At 44.1% G+C, this 19,254-nt stretch overlaps 1 protein-coding gene across 1 annotated transcript in view; it reads right to left on the minus strand.

Annotated features, from left to right (window-relative positions):
• Nucleotides 1-19,254, minus strand: part of LOC135252792 (WW domain binding protein VOPP1-like) — a 58,999-nt gene that overhangs the window by 7,265 nt on the left and 32,480 nt on the right. The window contains exons 3-4 of the mRNA XM_064331300.1: nucleotides 18,246-18,323; nucleotides 5,669-5,802 (exon numbers count right to left, since the gene is read on the minus strand). Coding sequence (XP_064187370.1) covers nucleotides 5,669-5,802; nucleotides 18,246-18,323 — 212 coding nt within the window. The remainder of the gene's footprint in view (nucleotides 1-5,668; nucleotides 5,803-18,245; nucleotides 18,324-19,254) is intronic.

Below are 19,254 nucleotides of genomic sequence, written 5' to 3' on the forward strand. Positions count from 1 at the left end.
ATAATTAAGCCCCACAGAAGGCTGCTCCCTGCACTCCCAATAAGCCATCATTCCGCCTCACAAGTCACATGACCTGGAAATGGTCACAGGAAGATGAGATTATATTACATGATGTTTGTTTATCCTTGCACACAGCCTTATTTCTAAGCATAAATAGCTGTAGTTATAGGGGAAAATATATGTAATTATCTATATGAACGGCATCAACTCTCCAGAGGAAATGTCAACCCCCTGCTTAATTGGAATTGGGACAGTGAGGCCACAACTTAAGGCACTTAAAGGAGTACCATGGTGGTTGAATGTGACACTTCCCAGTTGTCTTCAGGCAACAACAAAACAAATGTGCATAATTTTTTTATTCTTCAGTCATTTCAATGTACTTTAAACATATTTTCTAAGCCTAAATTTCCCACGATAAAAATTCACCCGAACCGTCTGGGCGTGGTAATGAGAACTGTCAGTTAGCTATGATTGACAGACCGTGCCCCGTTACCATAGCTAGCCCCATGATAAGCGCTATTTTTGGGAGACTGAATTTTCACAAGCTAGCTAGCTTAGTAGTATATCAAGTATCGATAGATATGATATACGATTCATCTATAAAATAGGACGATGAATTTAAAATGCATATTTCTCCAAAAATACAGAACGGACATATTTAATACTTTGCTCATTGTGTTTCTTCAATGCCTCTTGTGCAAATAGCACATAAAACCGATAAAGTGTGAAAATCACCATGGTACTCCTTTAAGAAAAGAGAGGGCATCAGCTAACAACAATTACAGCAGATACACTCTGACTCAGAGGAAACCCCAAGTCATCTTACTTATCAAGTGTTCCCCAGACATAATGCGATTATACCAAGTACTGTGAGGCACTTTTCTTTTGCTGGAACAATTACAGTTAGATTTGGCATTGACAAATGTAAATGAGCTTGTCTGGAATTGTCTGAGACCCTGGGGGGTTCAGAGGATCCATTGATTTAGACCGGTTGGTTGTGAATTTCAGATGGTTTGCTAATTGAGATGTTGAGGGTTTTTGATGGTTAGTTTAGTGACGATTAGTTTTTGATGGTTCGATAGTGAGTTAGTTGAGATGTTGTCACGTTTGATAGTCAATCGGTTGAGTTGTTGGGGGATTTGTTGGGGAGTTGGTCAGGATGTTGAGGGGACCTGAAGGTCAGTTTTCTAAGAGAACATTGGTTTGATAGTGAGTCCTTTGGCACTCCTAGCCCATCTCCTGGGGAGAGCAGGGGGAAGCCAGTGCAACAGCAGGCCAACTCTCAGTGGGGAGGAGTGCTGTTTGAGGTGCTCTACACCCCTGCCAAAGCCTCCATCATCGCTGCAGGCCAGGGCTGGTACATTGCTGCACTACTGTTGAGTTCCTGTAATAAATGTGGGATACAGTTACCTCAGGCTGAGTTACCTCAATCTTCCCACAGCCCCAAAACAATTATTCTTTTTATATTTCCCTGGTTGAGAAAAAAAAACATTCCCCGCAGTCACAGAAAAACTACATGATGCTTGATGGAAATGTTGACAAGTGACGCAGGCACTTTCGGCTGAATAATTTTTTCACAGATCTTCCTCCCAGATTTGAGAGCCCAATCATTCTCATTTCCAGAAAGCAAGCAACGCTGGTCCGGATCCAGTTGGAGACCACAGGACCCACACACGAGTCACACCCGGCTTGCGTCACTGTGCTTGATTCTGCCCGGTGGTAAGAAAGAAGCACATCGATTTTCCCCTTCTGTGGGTACCAGACCATGAGGCCCAGGCACACACAAGGACAGTGCCTTTACAGTTTGAGTCACCCAGGGGCTCAGCTGGCATTCTTAAGGACGGAATGATGAGAGTTATTAAAACGTTCTGATGAAGGTCCCATTGTTCAGGGACTGCCATCACTTTGAATTGATATGCATAGAGGAAATAAAAGAAAACTTTAGAGTGCTTGTTTATTCCTTTCAGCCTTGTAAAGGATTGAGTTCTAGCTATGTAGCCTAAAGCAGCAAACCCATCTGGAGATTACACATTTTCCTTAAAGATTTGAATAGCACTCTGAACTCAGCTAGCCAGAAGCACAGTGGTCTGTAAAAATACTGAAATGTAGGTGAAAAGAATACATCTTCTTGATCCTGAGTGTGGAAATTCCCCTACCAGCAACAGACATGAAACCACAAATATAGTTCATATAGGTAGGGAATAGATGCAACTTTGAATATCATCCTGGGGTTTAAATGCCTATCAAGCAACTTTTACGTTAAACAAATGTCTTAGAATCAGAATGAGATAGAACTAAGTATGTGCACAGGGCATCACCTCTAAAGGCAGAAAATGAAACTAAATACAGCCTTTTTATGAGGGGTTTTGAAGTAATCTTCTAAAAGATTCCATAATTTAAGAATTTTTTACATGAGTCTTTGAAGTTTCAGAAGTCCAGTGGTAAGGATTTTCTTGATATCAACCCATAAATGTTGAAGTTTCAAAGCCAAGGATGTTGGAAATGCATAAGATTGTCTGGTAACATGGACACCTTCTGCCTCACTGGAAAAAAAAATGAAAGCTCCTTTTGTTTATTCTGACATTTAAAAACTCTATTAAAGCTATTGAGAAGGAAAGCTTAGCATATCTGAATTTGTAAGATACTCCATGTAAGAAAGTGCCTTTATACCTTGTCAATACCAATTCAGGCAGGAAATCACTGGTTTAATAAATGGCAGTACTATGACTTGCATAGATAGCAAAACAGATTTAATCAGGAATGAACCTGGTACTTGAATGAGACCAGATTCATTGCATTTGTGAAGAAAAGGTGCTGTCTGGTGGAATGGTGTCATCAAACAGGGTTTAATGCATTCCAGGGGACAGCAGAAATTCATTACTCTCTCAGATGGCTCCAAAGGCTCGACAGCCGGGTAATTGGAGACACAAGACGCAACATTAAAGAACCTGAGATACTGCGCGGCGGAGGGTCACGCTCTCAATTGATACGCGCAATCAGATCCCAGCCCAGTTCAGTAAATGGGAGTCTCGCGGCTGGCTCCCCACGTCAATATGATTAAACGTCTACTTTATCAGTCTGCGCTGCGCAAGGCCGAGGAGAGACTGACAGAGCGTCCGTGCTGACTGGCAGTGTATGCTGCCTGATGCGTTCCACCCATCGTGTTCACTGGTGAAGATGAAGTGCAGAGTGCCCCAACCTCCACTCGAAAGCCCAGGTAAAAGCAGCATTTCCAGCTCTATTTCTTTCATTTCCTAGGCATTGCATCATCCATTTTCACCACCGTCTTAAAAAGAAAATCCCCACTGTCTGACTTTTATCGCAGATTTCGTACGATACTGTATTTGTTTTAGTGAAAGCATAACCTGCAAGTTGCCCTACAGGAAGAAGTCTGTTAAATACCGAAATTACAATAAAAATAAATGATCACAAAGCATTTCAAATATTAGATTCATGTGAGAAATAAATCATAATCGGTGGAAACAGGTGATGTGGAAAGTAATAAAATCTGGCAGTAGTTTATTTCCTCTGCTTTTAGTGTCAGTGAAACTCAGCCCAACTAATGTTTTCTGTAGTTGGAGCCAACTAATGCAGTTTTATTCCCCAGATTCCAGATTAGCAGAGATAAAGTGAACATCAAAGAGATGGGATGTGGAAACAAGAGTAGCGTGGTGTGGGTGTGGCTTTGTGCTCGTAAGGAGCCCTGGGGAACAGCCCTCTTTCTGCAGACATCTGTTTCAGGGATTCCGGTTCCACTGTTGCCATAACAGCCAAGCGGACTGGGAGGCAGGATTTCTTCAAAAGGGTGACACTTCGTCCCATTGTCAAAAGAGCAATTCCGTTGTTTATTTCACCTGGAAATGTTTCTTCATTGAATGCTTCGGGGTAAAATACTGTAACGAATTCCCTTCTGCCGAGAAACCAGTGAGAGATTGATTCACAGTCAATACCTATGCGACTCCAAGAGGTCATTTATGGATGAAAGCTACCCTAAAAAATGCCTTAATTGACTTAAATCGAGGGGAAACCAAAATCTTACACTGACATAATGCGTCCTGCTGCGAGGCGTTCTGACTCAAGCTGAGGTCCACACTTTCCTGATCGGTCCAGCTCCAAGGCACTGGGATTGATTCCAAACATCAAACAATTTACTCCCACTGCTTCGCAGGTCAGACGGCTCTTGAATTGTGGCATTATAAGAGAGTTCCCATTTACAAACCCCGCACAATTTATAGCTGACGCTGTGCCACACGTTCTCAACCGAAAAAACATATAGAGTCCTACTGCCATAACTCTTTTCCTATGAGTCATTTCCTACCAGTCATTTTATTCCTCAGCGTGATGGACTGTGCTGTGCCTTACCAGCAGCGCTGACCCTGAGAGAAAAGAGCTCTGGAAATGCTCTAGCGAGGCAGTTATGTGTTTTGAAGGGTAAGGTACTCTGGAATGCAGTGAAAAGCAAACGGACTTAAAACTGAGAGTCAAGTATTTTTTGTCCTACAGCATTCTAATCTAAATCAACTCGTAGCCCGGCCCATAGACAATCTACCACCCAGCTTCCACCATTACGCAAGTGGAGAGGTTTATCTGTGCCACAGCTGTCAAGCTCTTTTGGCACCGCCCAATAACCTAAAACATAATTCCAGACTCCAAGAAACTATAACACACGTTCACGCTACATTTTTGAGTTTACGACTCATCAATTGTCCTACACAGCTGCAGACTGGCAAAGGAGAGTGTGGATTAACAGGATCTGCGGTAATTTAACTTCTGGAATGAAAAGACTGGGGAAGCGGCCTCCCATTGCTCTCTTTTAATTTCCCTTTGATGGGAAAACGGCTTTTCCCGGTCGGTGGTCTTCAATTCCCGCTGATCTGAGCTCAGCTGTGAGGCAGATTTCTCGTTTTCGAACCCGTTAGGTTTTTATATGTTCCCAGTGTCCCCAGTCCCTGTCACGTGGACCTCTGGAGGACAGGAAGAGACTGAGACTGTCCCCTCTCAATTACCGAGACAAAGTTAATCACGCGATCAGAGCCCGTGCAGTCGTGAAAGGAATAGGACAGCGGTCTCTCATAATGACCTTACTTACCTATCCTAATAACCTTACTTTCCAAAGCAGTGTTTTTGTTTCAGAGCCTGGACGGTAATGGGCTGTTTTGGTGATTACGCCTGGTGACAGGGGATGAGTCAGAAGGCTCAGCAGCGGTAGGTACGACGGCCGCGCGATTGTGTGCACAGTCATATAATCAAGCGCAGCGGGGCCACGGTGCCGCTGCACTTAAACCGATAAAAAAGCGCATTGGGGCCGAGGACACACAGAGGAGCCTGTGGACAGGGACTGGCACAGCGGTGTGTGATGAATTATCTCTATATAAGACAGCCCTGTCGTGAAGAAACCTTGTGACCCTGGCAGCACTGCTGGGACTGGGTGAGTGAGTGTGTGTGTGCGTGCGGGTGTTTGTCTGTGTGTGTGTGTGGGTGGGTGGGTGTGTGCGTGTGTGCGTTTGGGTCTACATGTGGGTGTGTGTGTGTGTGTGTGTGTTCGTATTTGCATGCGTGAGTGCTGTGTGTTATGTGTGTGTGTTTGGGTTGGTGTATCTGTGTATTTGTGTGTGTGTGCGTGGGTGCATGTGTGTGTATGTGTGTGTGTGTGATGCCTCACACTCACCTGGTGTGGTAACAGGCTGTCTGGTGAAGGACACGTTGAAGGCGGGCTCCTCACTGAGGGGGGAGGGGTACATGCGTCTGCGGATGAAGAATCCGGCTCCACAGCAGAACAGCACGCCCATCATCAACAGCAGCCTGCAGAACACACACACACACACACACACACACACACACACATACACACATACACACATGCACACACAGACACGTACATACACACATCCACACACATGCACACGCACACACACACAGGGGAGACGGGAGCAATGTTACTGACAGCTGGGGCTGTAGGGATAGGGGCAAGAGGAAGGTGGGGCCGCTTAAAACGATTCATGTACAGTAGTCCAAGCTCATCGCAATTTCTGAATCAGGAATCCATGCCATTACCCCCGGTCCACCTCTGTACTGCTGAGTGTGTGTTATTTTTAAAGGGCTCAATTAAAATCAAACAGTCTCATGTTCAACAGTTTGCCACATTTGGACCCCCATCAGAAAAGGGCACAGGAATACTATTATCAATGCCAGCACACTATTTAACTTTTAGCCAATTAGCAGTTTTATTTTAAATCACCTGTTAAAGTATTTTAGTCATAAAATTGCATTAATTTAGCAGACACTGCAGGGTCACTTTTGATAGGTTATTAGGTTCAAATGTAGCAAAATGCTAACATGATCCCTTTTGACTTCTAATGATCAGTGCTAATTGTGGATGCACCAGGCGTACGCCAACACGGTTTAGCATTCATGACTGAGGTGCCCTTTTGGCTTCTTTGCAAAGTGGAATTTCTTAAGGACTGTTTCACTAAAGAAGAGAATCTAATCAGTCCTTTCTCACTCACTGAGAAGTGCTGTGAAATCCTTTGCTCAGTTATTGTTCAAGCCATTGATACTCCCTTCTTGGGAGGCAAAGTCTGTAGTCGCTGCTTTTTTTGAAAAGACACAGAACACAAGATCCAATTCAGGAAAACCGTTGACCATGCTGTTACCAAACAGATAACTTTGGGTCAACAAAACTCATTATTGCTTTAACACATTATGGTATTAATCTCTGGATGCAAACGGGGAGGGGGGGGAACCTAGGCTTCACGAGCTTGTAACTCCAATATGCAGGCAGAGGTGGATGCCTCCGGAGAAGAAGTAACCTGGAAGAAATATGTCATCTCCAGTGGTCCCAGTGCATCCATTTTGTATGATCTTATACTGTTGTCTCTGCTTTGCATGTCTTTTCACTCACTTTAAAATATGTAACACCCCTGTTGCCATGCCATAATCTCTTCATGAATGATTCATAAGCTCAAGCCTCAGTGTATGTAAGATTACACCATAATATAAATAATATAAAATGCTATTCTCAAATGTCACACATAATGGCTCAAAAAAGTAAGGTAAACTCTAAACAAAATTCCAGCACACATCTTTATGAATGATTATAGGTAATGATGATATTATAGATGCTTCATCAACATATTGGGTCCTTTTCTTGTTGCACAAGATGTATTTTGGCTCTACTTGCTGATAAACAACAAGTCTATTGAAGTCCATGCTGCATTAAGATGTAGTTAAATATTCCCTTTGTAATGGTTTGTGTATGAACTGTGAGACTTCTATGGCCATACTGCCTAGCGACATCATGATATGGACGAAGCAGATGATCCATTCTATGTGGCTTGAAAACAAAACAAAGTGGATGGGAGGGGGCGGGGGTGGCGGTGAGCACGCAGGATGGGGAGTCATCCAGCTCTCTGAGAGGCACAGAGATTTGGTACGTAGGCCACTGTTACACACAGCTCCGAAGCAACTCCTCTCAAACGGCATCACAGGATCCCCTGTAATTAAGTACGAAGTCGACTGTGTCACTTACGCACCACCTTCATTTCCCCTAACCGACACTACAGAACACAGAGGATATTAAACTGAGTTTCTACGACACTGGAAGAGCTCAGTTTCAATACTGGTAGTGTTCATATATTGTTTATTCAACACCAATAAACAACTTGCCCCAAAGGAGAAGTGGCACCGCGCCCCTACTGTATATCAGAGATCGAGTACACTGCCTGTGAACTGCGCCTTTGAATTTTCTATAGGAGTATTTTCTCATTGAAGCGAAATAATGCTAAATATTTCCCTTAGCATACAAATATTTGTTTACTACAGTACTTATTGTTAATGGCTTGGTTTAAATACATGTGAAAGTCTAAGCGCCACATTTCCTGCGCCCTGTATGTGGCGTAAAAAGTGTGTCACCTTTACAGCTCGTCTGGAAGCAGGCTGTAATAATGATGTAAGCTCACTCATTGGCTGGCGCTGTTGCACACGACTGTGATAAAGATGCAATGCCAATAAAAGTGAAGAGTGTCAGGTGCAGGACATCGGCTACTGCATAAACGAGGGCTGAGACCTGATGAATCTTTTCCTCAAGGACAATTTGATGACATTAGCTTATTTGATACAAAAAGGAATACCGGCATTCAGGGGTAGGTACAATGGAATGATTTTGAAAATGGCTTATTCGTCTTCTTATTATTACTATTGTTATTATTCTTTCACACAGTGTCTGAACAGTCAATAGCAACAGCTAAACAACGCCGGGCCTAGACTCTGCAGCTTTCAGAGGTAGGAAGCCTTCAGGATTAACCTCATACTAGAATAGCCTCACTGTGGCATCGGGTCAAAATGTGCTTATGTTCTTAAAACAAGCTCTGGTGGAAATTCACAAATGGGTCTTCCTGAGTGTCAAACTAATCTGAAGGAGTGGCAAAGATTTTTCCAATGGACTGCTTTTCTACAGACTGTTATATAAAAACACACCTCAGTATTTCAGCATTTGATTATTGTGTGGAAATGATCCAGCCCAGAGGTAAATAGCTGCTTAACTGCAAACATGGTTGCTTGGTGGTAGCTCAGGGAAAGAAGGAATTGATGTAAACTGGGTTGAACAGGGCCAGGGACACAGTAGCTGCAAACGGTAGAATCAAAATGAAAACAATGTGGCAGTCTTAAATTTCTCTGCTATATTAACTGGCTTTTTCAACCCCAAATGTGTCCTCCATTTTGTCTGAAATACCAACCTGGTGTCATTGCTTCAGACCACTACAGTCAGATGTCAACCTGTCCATGCAACCTGCCTATTCCTGGGTGATTACTGTCATTGAGGTCTCATGCCCTTCGCGTTGATGGGCTCTATAGCAATGCAAAGGTCATGACACAAGAGTGGGAATACATAACAAATACATTTATACATAAAGATTATCCATAATTTAACATTATTTTCTGCAGGGCTCCTTAGTGATAAATGAGAAGGATATTGTAGTATAATATCCTGAAATGATAAAAACTGTCTGCCATCAAATCCTCTACTGAGACAGATCAAAGCTTTGTGATGGGCATTTGTCAGTGTGATTCAGTGGCTTTTTATTCATTTATCCCTTGATTATGAGCTTGCAGAGCATGCATTCTGGTCACACAGTCAACCACTTCATGTCCCTGTAACTGATTTAATGAGACCGTCAGCAGACCTACATCAAAAATAAAAATAAGCCAACAGGGAAATAACAGTACATGGATTTGTGTCAGCACCTTTACTGCATGTAAAAAATTCAGCTAACACAACTACGTCTGTAATTAGGGTTTAGTGGGCAATTCAAAGTTTCGGATCAATTTAAGGCCCAGATTACTTGGCCTGCATTCACTTCAGGGACGACTCAGCTCTCTTACAAAATGGTTCCGAGCGTCTTTATCCCAGCCACTGCGGCTGTTCGCATTATCATGTTCAGGCCCACCTCCTCCTCCGCGTCTCTCTCTCTGTCTCCTCAAGGCACTCATTCGGATGTTAAATAAAAGGTTCAGTCCCACCACCGCACTCCAAGCGCCATCACGAAATGAAATTATCACCAGCGCTGCCTTCCTGCCTCTTTGGACTCAAAAGGAAAAAAAAAATGTATTAATCCTCTGGACCAAAAAATGAGCTCTTCCCTGAGTGAGCCGCGTGTTTGTTCAGGAGGCGTTGCCGTGTTAGCCTTGAAATTGTAATACTCCACAGCGCTAACTTCCTCTCAGTGTCTCAGCCAAACGCCTCCAAGGACAATACTGTCACGTTCAAGGACAAAGTGTCCTTGTCATATTTAAAATTTTTTAAAAAAACTAACAGAATTCAAATGGGCATAGCGAAGTTGAATAAATTACAGAAGTCTGCAATAACAAAGGAAACGCACTTCAGAAAAAAGAAAAAGAACCCTGTGCAAATGCGTGTTATTGCAGAGGGAGCTCCTAGTTATAATTTGAACAATTCTGATAATATACTAGTTTTGCATTTAATCAAAGTCATTCATTTTAACAAATATAATTTTATGTTCCACCCAATAGGAAAATGTTCTTCCTTGTGGTCAGGAACAGAGGGTTAGGGTTAGGGTTAGGGTTAGGGTTAGGGTTAGGGTTAGGGTTAGGGTTAGGGTTAGGGTTAGGGTTAGGGTTAGGGTTAGGGTTAGGGTTAGGGTTAGGGTTAGGGTTAGGGTTGGGTTAGGGTTAGGGTTAGGGTTAGGTTAGGGTTAGGGTTAGGTTAGGGTTAGGGTTAGGGTTAGGGTTAGGGTTAGGGTTAGGGTTAGGGTTAGGGTTAGGGTTAGGGTTAGGGTTAGGGTTAGGGTAGGGTTAGGGTTAGGGTTAGGGTTAGGGTTAGGGTTAGGGTTAGGGTTAGGGTTAGGGTTAGGGTTAGGGTTAGGGTTAGGTTAGGGTTAGTGGTTAGGGTTAGGTTAGGGTTAGGGTTAGGGTGTAGGGTTAGGGTTAGGGTTAGGGTTAGGGTTAGGTTAGGGTTAGGGTTAGGGTTAGGGTTAGGTAGGTTAGGTTAGGGTTAGGGTTAGGGTTAGGGTTAGGGTTAGGGTTAGGGTTAGGGTTAGGGTTAGGGTTAGGGTTAGGGTTAGGGTTAGGTTAGGGTTAGGGTTAGGGTTAGGGTTAGGGTTAGGGTAGGTTAGGGTTAGGGTTAGGGTTAGGGTTAGAGGGTTAGGGTTAGGGTTAGGGTTAGGGTTAGGGTTAGGGTTAGGGTTAGGGTTAGGGTTAGGGTTAGGGTTAGGGTTAGGGTTAGGGTTAGGGTTAGGGTTAGGGTTAGGGTTAGGGTTAGGGTTAGGGTTAGGGTTAGGGTTAGGGTTAGGGTTAGGGTTAGGGTAGGGTTAGGGTTAGGGTTAGGGTAAGGGTTAGGGTTAGGGTTAGGGTTAGGGTTAGGGTTAGGGTTAGGGTTAGGGTTAGGGTTAGGGTTAGGGTTAGGGTTAGGGTTAGGGTTAGGGTTAGGGTTAGGGTTAGGGTTAGGGTTAGGGTTAGGGACGATTTTATTAACATTAAATTATTGGTTTGCTATATTATTTGTAAGTTTATTGTTTATAAAAAAAACTGTTAAATTCTATGGTTTAATTAACCGTTTAACAGGAGGATGAACATGAGCCAAGTAAACAGCGAATGATTACCGCGAGATTGAGCTGGTCATTCTCAATGCCTGACTGGGCATTGTACTCACATGTTCAATCTCCATACTACAGTCTAAGGAGTTGGAGGGCGAGCGGGCAGGGGTTATTTTGACTATTCAAACGGTTTTTTAAGCTTAAATTATTGATATGTTATATTATGTATAAGGTTAGGGTAAATGTAAGGGTTAGGGCCGGCGTAGGACACTTCGGAGATTGGACTTTAGGAGACTTGGCCTTAGGTTAGGACTTAGGATTAGTGTAGGATTAGGACTTAGGACTTAGGATTAGGCTTAGGACTTAGGTTAGGACTTAGGACTTGGTTAGGACTTAGGCTTAGGCTTAGGTTGAGGATTGGACTTGGACTTAGGACTTAGGACTTAGGGTTAGGAGTTAGGACTTAGGCTTAGGTTAGGTTGGACTTCGGATCGGACTTAGGACTTAGGACTTAGGACTATAGGTTAGGTTAGGACTTAGGGTTAGGCTTAGGACGTTGGCTTGGATTGGACTTAGGATTAGGTTCGGTTATTAGGTTGGAGTTGAGTGTTATTAGGACGTTAGGATTGGCTTGGGTTAGGATTGACTCGTTGGCTTGGAGGATTGGGATTCGGATTGGTCAGGATGATTCACGGACTTGGAGCTGTCGGATTGGCTTGGCTTGGACTTGGGATTGGATTAGGATTTAGGACTTAGGCTTAGGCTTAGGTTAGGAGTTAGGAGTTAGGACGTTAGGCTTAGGGACTTAGTTACTTAGACTTAGGACTTAGTTGGTTAGGCTTAGATTATTGGACTTATGTTATAATTAGACTTAGATCTAGGACTTCTTAGGACTTAGGACTTCTTAGACTTAGGACTTAGGACTTAGGACTAGGACTTAGGACTTAGGACTTAGGACTTAGGATTAGGACTAGGACTTAGGACTTAGGACTTCTAGGACTTAGACTTAGACTTGACTAGGACTTAGGACTTAGGACTTAGGACTTAGGACTTAGGATTAGACTTAGACTTAACTTAGGACTTAGGACTTAGATGACTTAGGACTTAGGACTTAGGACTTAGATGACTTAGGACTTAGGACTTAGGACTTAGGACTTAGGACTTAGGACTTAGGACTTAGGACTTAGGACTTAGGACTTAGGACTTAGGACTTGACTTAGGACTTAGGACTTAGGACTAGGCTTAGGACTTAGGACTTAGGACTTAGGACTTAGGACTTCGACTGGACTTGAGGACTTGGACTTAGGACTTAGGACTTAGGACTTAGGACTTAGGACTTAGGACTTAGGACTTAGGACTTAGGACTTAGAGGACTTAGGACTTAGGACTTAGGACTTAGGACTTAGGACTTAGGACTTAGGACTTAGGACTTAGGACTTAGGACTTAGGACTTAGGACTTAGGACTTAGGACTTAGGACTTAGGACTTAGGACTTAGGACTTAGGACTTAGGACTTAGGACTTAGGACTTAGGACTTAGGACTTAGGACTTAGGACTTAGGACTTAGGACTTAGGACTTGGACTTAGGACTTAGCTGGACTTAGGACTTAGGACTTAGGACTTAGGACTTAGGACTTGGACTTGGACTTAGGACTTAGGACTTAGGACTTAGGACTTAGGACTTAGGACTTAGGACTTAGGACTTAGGACTTAGGACTTAGGACTTAGGACTTAGGACTTAGGATTAGACTTAGGACTTAGGACTTAGGACTTAGGACTTGGACTAGGACTTAGGACTTAGGACTTAGGACTTAGGACTTAGGACTTAGGACTTCTAGGACTTAGGACTTCAGGACTTAGGACTTAGGATGGACTTAGGACTTAGGACTTAGGACTTTGGACTTGGACTTGGACTTGGACTTGGACTTGGACTTGGACTTGGACTTGGACTTGGACTTGGACTTGGACTTGGACTTAGGACTTAGGACTTAGGACTTAGGACTTAGGACTTGAGGACTTAGGACTTAGGACTTAGGACTTAGGACTTAGGACTTAGGACTTAGGACTTAGGACTTAGACTGGACTTAGGACTTAGGACTTAGGACTTAGGACTTAGGACTTAGGACTTAGGACTTAGGACTTAGGACTTAGGACTTAGGACTTAGGACTTAGGACTTAGGACTTAGGACTTAGGACTTAGGACTTAGGACTTAGGACTTAGGACTTAGGACTTAGGACTTAGGACTTAGGACTTCGGACTTCGGACTTCGGACTTCGGACTTCGGACTTAGGACTTAGGACTTAGGACTTAGGACTTAGGACTTAGGACTTAGGACTTCGGACTTCGGACTTCGGACTTCGGACTTCGGACTTCGGACTTCGGACTTAGGACTTAGGACTTAGGACTTAGGACTTAGGACTTAGGACTTAGGACTTAGGACTTAGGACTTAGGACTTAGGGGCTAGGGCTAGGGCTAGGGCTAGGGGCGTAGGGCGTAGGGCGTAGGGGCTAGGGGCTAGGGGCTAGGGGCTAGGGGCTAGGGGCGTAGGGCAGGGCTTAGGGTTAGGGGCTAGGGTTAGGGTTAGGGTTAGAGCTAGGGTTAGGGTTAGGGTTAGGGTTAGAGCTAGGGGAAGGGTTAGGGTTAGGGTTGGGGTTAGGGTTAGGGTTAGAGCTAGGGTTAGGGTTAGGTCAGGCACAGCATTGTCTCAGATATATACGATACGGTAAAAAAGCTGGTTGCTTTTTCAGACTCTGTGTTACTCTTCCACCTCTGGGAGGTGAAGCACTAGGCAAATTTACACTGATGGGTGGACAATATATCAGATTCTATTCTCTAATCTATAGGGGGCCAAAGGTACTGTGTCTTCCTCTCCCCTTTAAGTGGAATTAACCAATGCGTTGTAAGTTGGGGAGAAGCAGGAGAACAATGCCTGGCCCTAATTCAGTCTTTTTGGGAGAGGGTCTTTCCTTAAGAACCTCCTTCAGAAGGTGTTCCCAGGCACTCACATCTCAAGATGCCGTAAAATAAACACACTGTAACTGAGAACACCATCTTCAATTTAATGGGTTTAAAAGGCTTATCCAGCACCCATTACAGGCTGCAATTTGCATTAGTTATTTAACATGTTGTTTATGAAAGTAAGCCTGAATCTCAATGGCATGGTAGCATGAACCTCTATAAGATCTGTACCTTTTAAAAAATATTGAACTATTTTTTAAATGATTGCAATACAGTCAAAAAAGATGTTAGTTGTTATTTGAACATCTAAAATATGTAATGTATGAACTATGAAAAAAGAAACTATCAATAATTTATAGGGGAAACATTTTTTTCTAGATTGTCTTTATATTTCTGGTCTTTTTACAGGCCCACCAGGTAATAATATTTCCCCTCCTCTGTTCTTATAATCCCCTAAAAATAACAGCAATGGCAGAAAGGTTTCAGGTTCAGTTTCCTGGTGGGACACTGCTGTTGTACCCTTGAAGAAGGTACTTTGTACTGATTTGTTTCAGTATATATCTGTATAAAAACGGATAATGCTAAATGGCAGTAATGTAATGTTAACACTGAGGCAAAGATCTCAGGTTCGAAACAGGGATGTGAGACCATTTGCCCAGTTTGAGAAGCTTCAGCCCTGGAGTCTCTGGACCACACAATAATTCATTATTCATAATGGATTTCTGACAGCGATTTCCATTCAGAGCAGTCAAAAATCCATTAGAGATCCATCGCGCTGATCAATGAACAGTGACCAATTTCAAAACAACTAGCTAGCCATTACTATTATGTGCCAAAACAGCGCCCTTATAAGGCCATTCAACCAGGTTTTAGTGTGAGAACCCATGTGGTAATTCTGCATGATTAGATGATAAGTTGATGACTTGTTAATGGCTTGTTTTTATCACTATTTTTAGAAACTCATTTTCAAAACATTATGGTTATTCATCTCTTTATCGTTCTGTTTTTTTTTTTCCTGCCGTTGATGGCACTGCCATCAGAGGATATTGCTGTTGAATGTAGTGCTACCATTTCAGTGCCAGCCAATTATTGGACGGGCTTTTCAGCTCTAAACATTTACATTTGAATGGGATAATTACCAGAAAAACACCGTAGGAAAGCAGAAGAATTTGACAGCAAAGTAATGACCTAATTATGCTTCTTAAAAAACGGCCGGCAAATTATTTCATATATCTCCAGAAGCGCCGTATGACATATACTTTCTTAAATGACTTCTGATAAATTAAAATGACAATGTATGTCTCTGTAATTTCAGTTTAATTTGCCACCCGGACTCTAATATAATGCTGGGAGGACCTTTTTCTTTTGCCTGTGTTGGCAACTGATACTCAGAAGAGAGCGAGTGCGAGTTAAAAATCAGATACAAGCAACGCACATGAAAATGTGCTGAGCTTTCACAAACAGCCAGACTGAGCTCTTCTCTCTCCAGTCCATTCAGTATTGATTACATTGTGTCATGGATGTAGCCTGAGGGGTTGTGTGAAGGGGGGGGGGTGTCCCCTTTTACCACCTTAGTATGGAATGCAGAGACTCAAAATTAATAAAACATTTAGCACCCAAACTTGGCCATCCTTCCGTCTCCCTCATTTTTGTCCCGTTGCCAGATTGCTAATGCGGCCCATTTATTAGCAAAGCGCAAGGCCTTCGATCTTATCAGTGGAGAAAGGGTGTTTCATCACTTAACGCACCTTACCCACGAATGCCAGGGCAGAGTCGCGGGGTGGGGGTGGGGGTGGGGTATGGGGGTGCGGCCCACTGCTGCTCCAGTGTGTTATGTGGGCCTGCCGAAATAAAGGGACACGCCCACGGCCTGTCTATTCGCTGTCTTAATTACGCCGACCGCTGTCTCGCTGAACAATGCGGACAGGCTGCCAGGTCCTCCATTAAGTCATCGGGAGGTTCCGTAATGAGCTGGCAGGATTGAGGAGACTCTGCGATGATGCCATTAAAGCATTCTGCTGCTTATTTACAGGCGGAGCAGTGTTTCTCAAAATGCTCACACACGCACAATTTGTCATTAGGGCTGGCCTGACAGCACTGGGAGCCTGCAGTAACGTGGGGATGTCATCTTTACCGGTTAATAGCGTCATTCCTCAAGCCAGAAACGAAGACTGCAATTATCTGTACCCAAATCGGCACATTAATCCAAATGGAGATTGGACTGCAGCAGAGCAAACGTAACAATGTGAGCTCTGTTCTGTTCTAAGCGACGTCTCATTGACCACTGGAACCCTGAGGCCACGACTCAGTCTAAATGCAGTCTAATGTACTTGAAGTAATGACCTAACGTACGCGCTTTGTGTTTTTCAGGCAACATCATGACTGTGAATGAGTGAATAAATGAAAAAAAGTGCAAGAATAGGGAAAAGCGAATAGAAACTCTCACAGTCTCAAAGTGAAGGGCTGCAGTTAGACTCGCCCTTTCATTTCCGCACCATAACAATGAGTCACTGATTCGTTTCGCCATTTTTTTTAGAGACACATTGGAGGTGCCACATGTAATCAGCATCACTCCTCTGTCAGCGGTGACCTGGAGCTCAAGCTGCCGCAGCAGGGCTCTGCCTGGGCCAGGTCGGGCAGCGCACTGCAGGACAGCGAGAGTGTTGCTAATTAGCATATGTGCTGTCGGAGCCGCTGCTTATTCATCACCGGCTTTCCCATCCCCCGCTCCTCCCTGCTCCTCGCTGGGCTGCCTGATCTCCCCTCAGTCTGAGGTGGAGAGGGACCGTGGCTCTGTGCGGCCACGCCCACTCATAGGCAAAGACCAGGGCTGCCCACACCCTGTTCCTGGAGATCTACCATCCGGTAGGCTTTCATTTCGACTACACCTTGGCGCACCTGATTTTCAAAATTAGGAGCTCAACGAGATCTCTAGCGGTTGAATATGGTGTGGTTTTTTTTTTTTAGGGTGCGAGTGAAAACCTGCAGGAAGTTCGATACCCAGGATACTAGGGCAGCCCTGCTGGAGCCTATTCAAAAGTGATACTATAAATCAACAGCAACGAGTATTTGAATGGGTCTAGAACCTTTTTAAAGCGTAACACCTGGCAAAGACACAGGAAGTCTAGGACTTGTTTCCCTTTGACAGGAGCCGGGAGATACATGTATCATGGTTGCCATGGAGCAGTGACAAAGAGATGTTAAATAAGCTGAGAAGAAGTAAATTGCATCAAACGACCCAACCGGTAAAGTGTGATGTTGAGAGAGGAAAAGCTATTAGTGTGTACTGCAGTGCATAATTCAAAGAGGTTCAAAAGGATAATTTCATTTCTGGCAACAGCAGGATCCACGCAACAGCTCTGACTTGCAGTTAATTGAATGATTAGTACCAGGTTTAAGGTTCCTTTGAGGTGGGGTTTTGTTAACCTTCATATAACAGCATACTAACCTCACTACTCTGCACAGCCTGTATTAAAATGGCTTTAAATGTTTAACAGGAAATTCTCTCATCAGTACATTGCCCATCAACTAATTTGCAACCTAATTCCATATGTGTATTAAGACCACATGGACCAGGACAAGCCATTTAAAAATACATAGTTTTATACAATATTTAGTGCAATATCCCAGCATTAAAACTGAATTCTATTCAGGAGTCAGTTTAATGGGGCAGCCGTGACTGGGAGCAGCTACCAGTATTGATTATTTAAGCCCCCATCCATTATTTTACAGGACTTATACCTTTTCCTAGGCTCTTACCCTTGATTACCCAACAGACGTGTCATTTACAAGACAATGTTTCTCTGTGCTTAGACAATCCCCGGCGCAGAAGACATGAGAGATTAACTTTGCGCCTCCTCTCTACTGACTGAACCCTACAGGATGGATGCATGTGCTGCAGCATATTGATTTCTAGGCATGACCCTGTGACCTCAGGACAGCGGTGGGAAATAATGACAAAACTACATCTCCCAGGGTAAGGGAGGAGAGAGAGAGAGGGGGAAGGAGGGAGGGAGAGAGGGAGGGGGAGAGAGAGAGAGAGAGAGAGAGAGGGATGGAGGGAGGGAGGGAGGGGGAGGGAGAGAGAGAGAGGGAGGGAGAGAGAGAGAGAGAGAGAGAGGGATGGATGGAGGGAGGGAGGGGGAGGGAGAGAGAGAGAGACTAAACCTCCGCATTGGCATTTACACACCGCAGCCGATGGAGCTGATACTGGCTCCAGCACTGCGGCACTTACCAGAAGTACCATAGCCTCTGTATGGAGAGGGCTCTGACGCAGCAGCGAGTTCCACAGCAGTCTTCATAGGAACGGCATCTGAAAGGAGACAAAACCCCATTATCTCCTCCGTTCCCCAAACACTGCTGCTCTCATTCAGAGCCACCGGGCACACCAGCAGGCTTTCGTTAGCGCCGCGGCTCCAAAGCCCCCAGCTCCACAATTCCAAGGATCAAATGTGAGGGGAAAGGAAAAAGGTTACCATAGTCCAAACTCAGCGCCTGGTGCAATTCTCATCATTAGTTCCAATTCAGGTCAAAATTAGAATGGGTCACAATATCTGGGGCTCCGTTCAGTACAAATTAGGGTTGGCTGAGATCCAGTGTGGTGCTTACACAGAAATAACAGCCTAGAATGCACAAGTGGACAAAAGGAGATTTTATTTGAACTGAGCTCCACAGTAAGGCCCCAGCTGAAGGTTTCATACTGCACCATACACAAGAAACAGCAAGAGATCTGATTAACCTGCCAAATGAAAAACGCAGATCCCAACCGAAGGATCCTTATCACATTCTTACCCAGACCCTAGAAGGGGTGATGCCACCTTCTATAAAGGACATTCAAATGCTCACTCATGCTTCTGATCTCCATCATACAAAAGATGCAGGGGTCAGCTACCACTGGCCAGGCGAGAGAAACAAAATAAATTGGTCGAAGACAATATGCCATACATTCAAGAAGGAAAATGAACTTTGCGCGTTACGAAACATGACAAATGACAAGTGCAGCTAAACAATGCGAGAACCCATCTGTCAAGCGTGCAGTCGGTGGCGTGGATGCTGCTGAACGAGGAGCATACCGGCGCATTAATCATCTCCCCCACAGTAGGCTGCCGTGTTTCCAAATGCACCATTTGCATAAATTCTAAGCAAAATCAATGCCTGCAAGGCAGTCAGCTGCCAACGCACATCCTTTAACTGAGATGACAGAGCATCCAGATGCTGCTAATGGGCTCGTGGCTTTAATGGAG

This window comes from Anguilla rostrata, chromosome 4 (assembly GCF_018555375.3).
Source record: "Anguilla rostrata isolate EN2019 chromosome 4, ASM1855537v3, whole genome shotgun sequence".
Classification (NCBI taxonomy): Eukaryota; Metazoa; Chordata; class Actinopteri; order Anguilliformes; family Anguillidae; genus Anguilla; species Anguilla rostrata.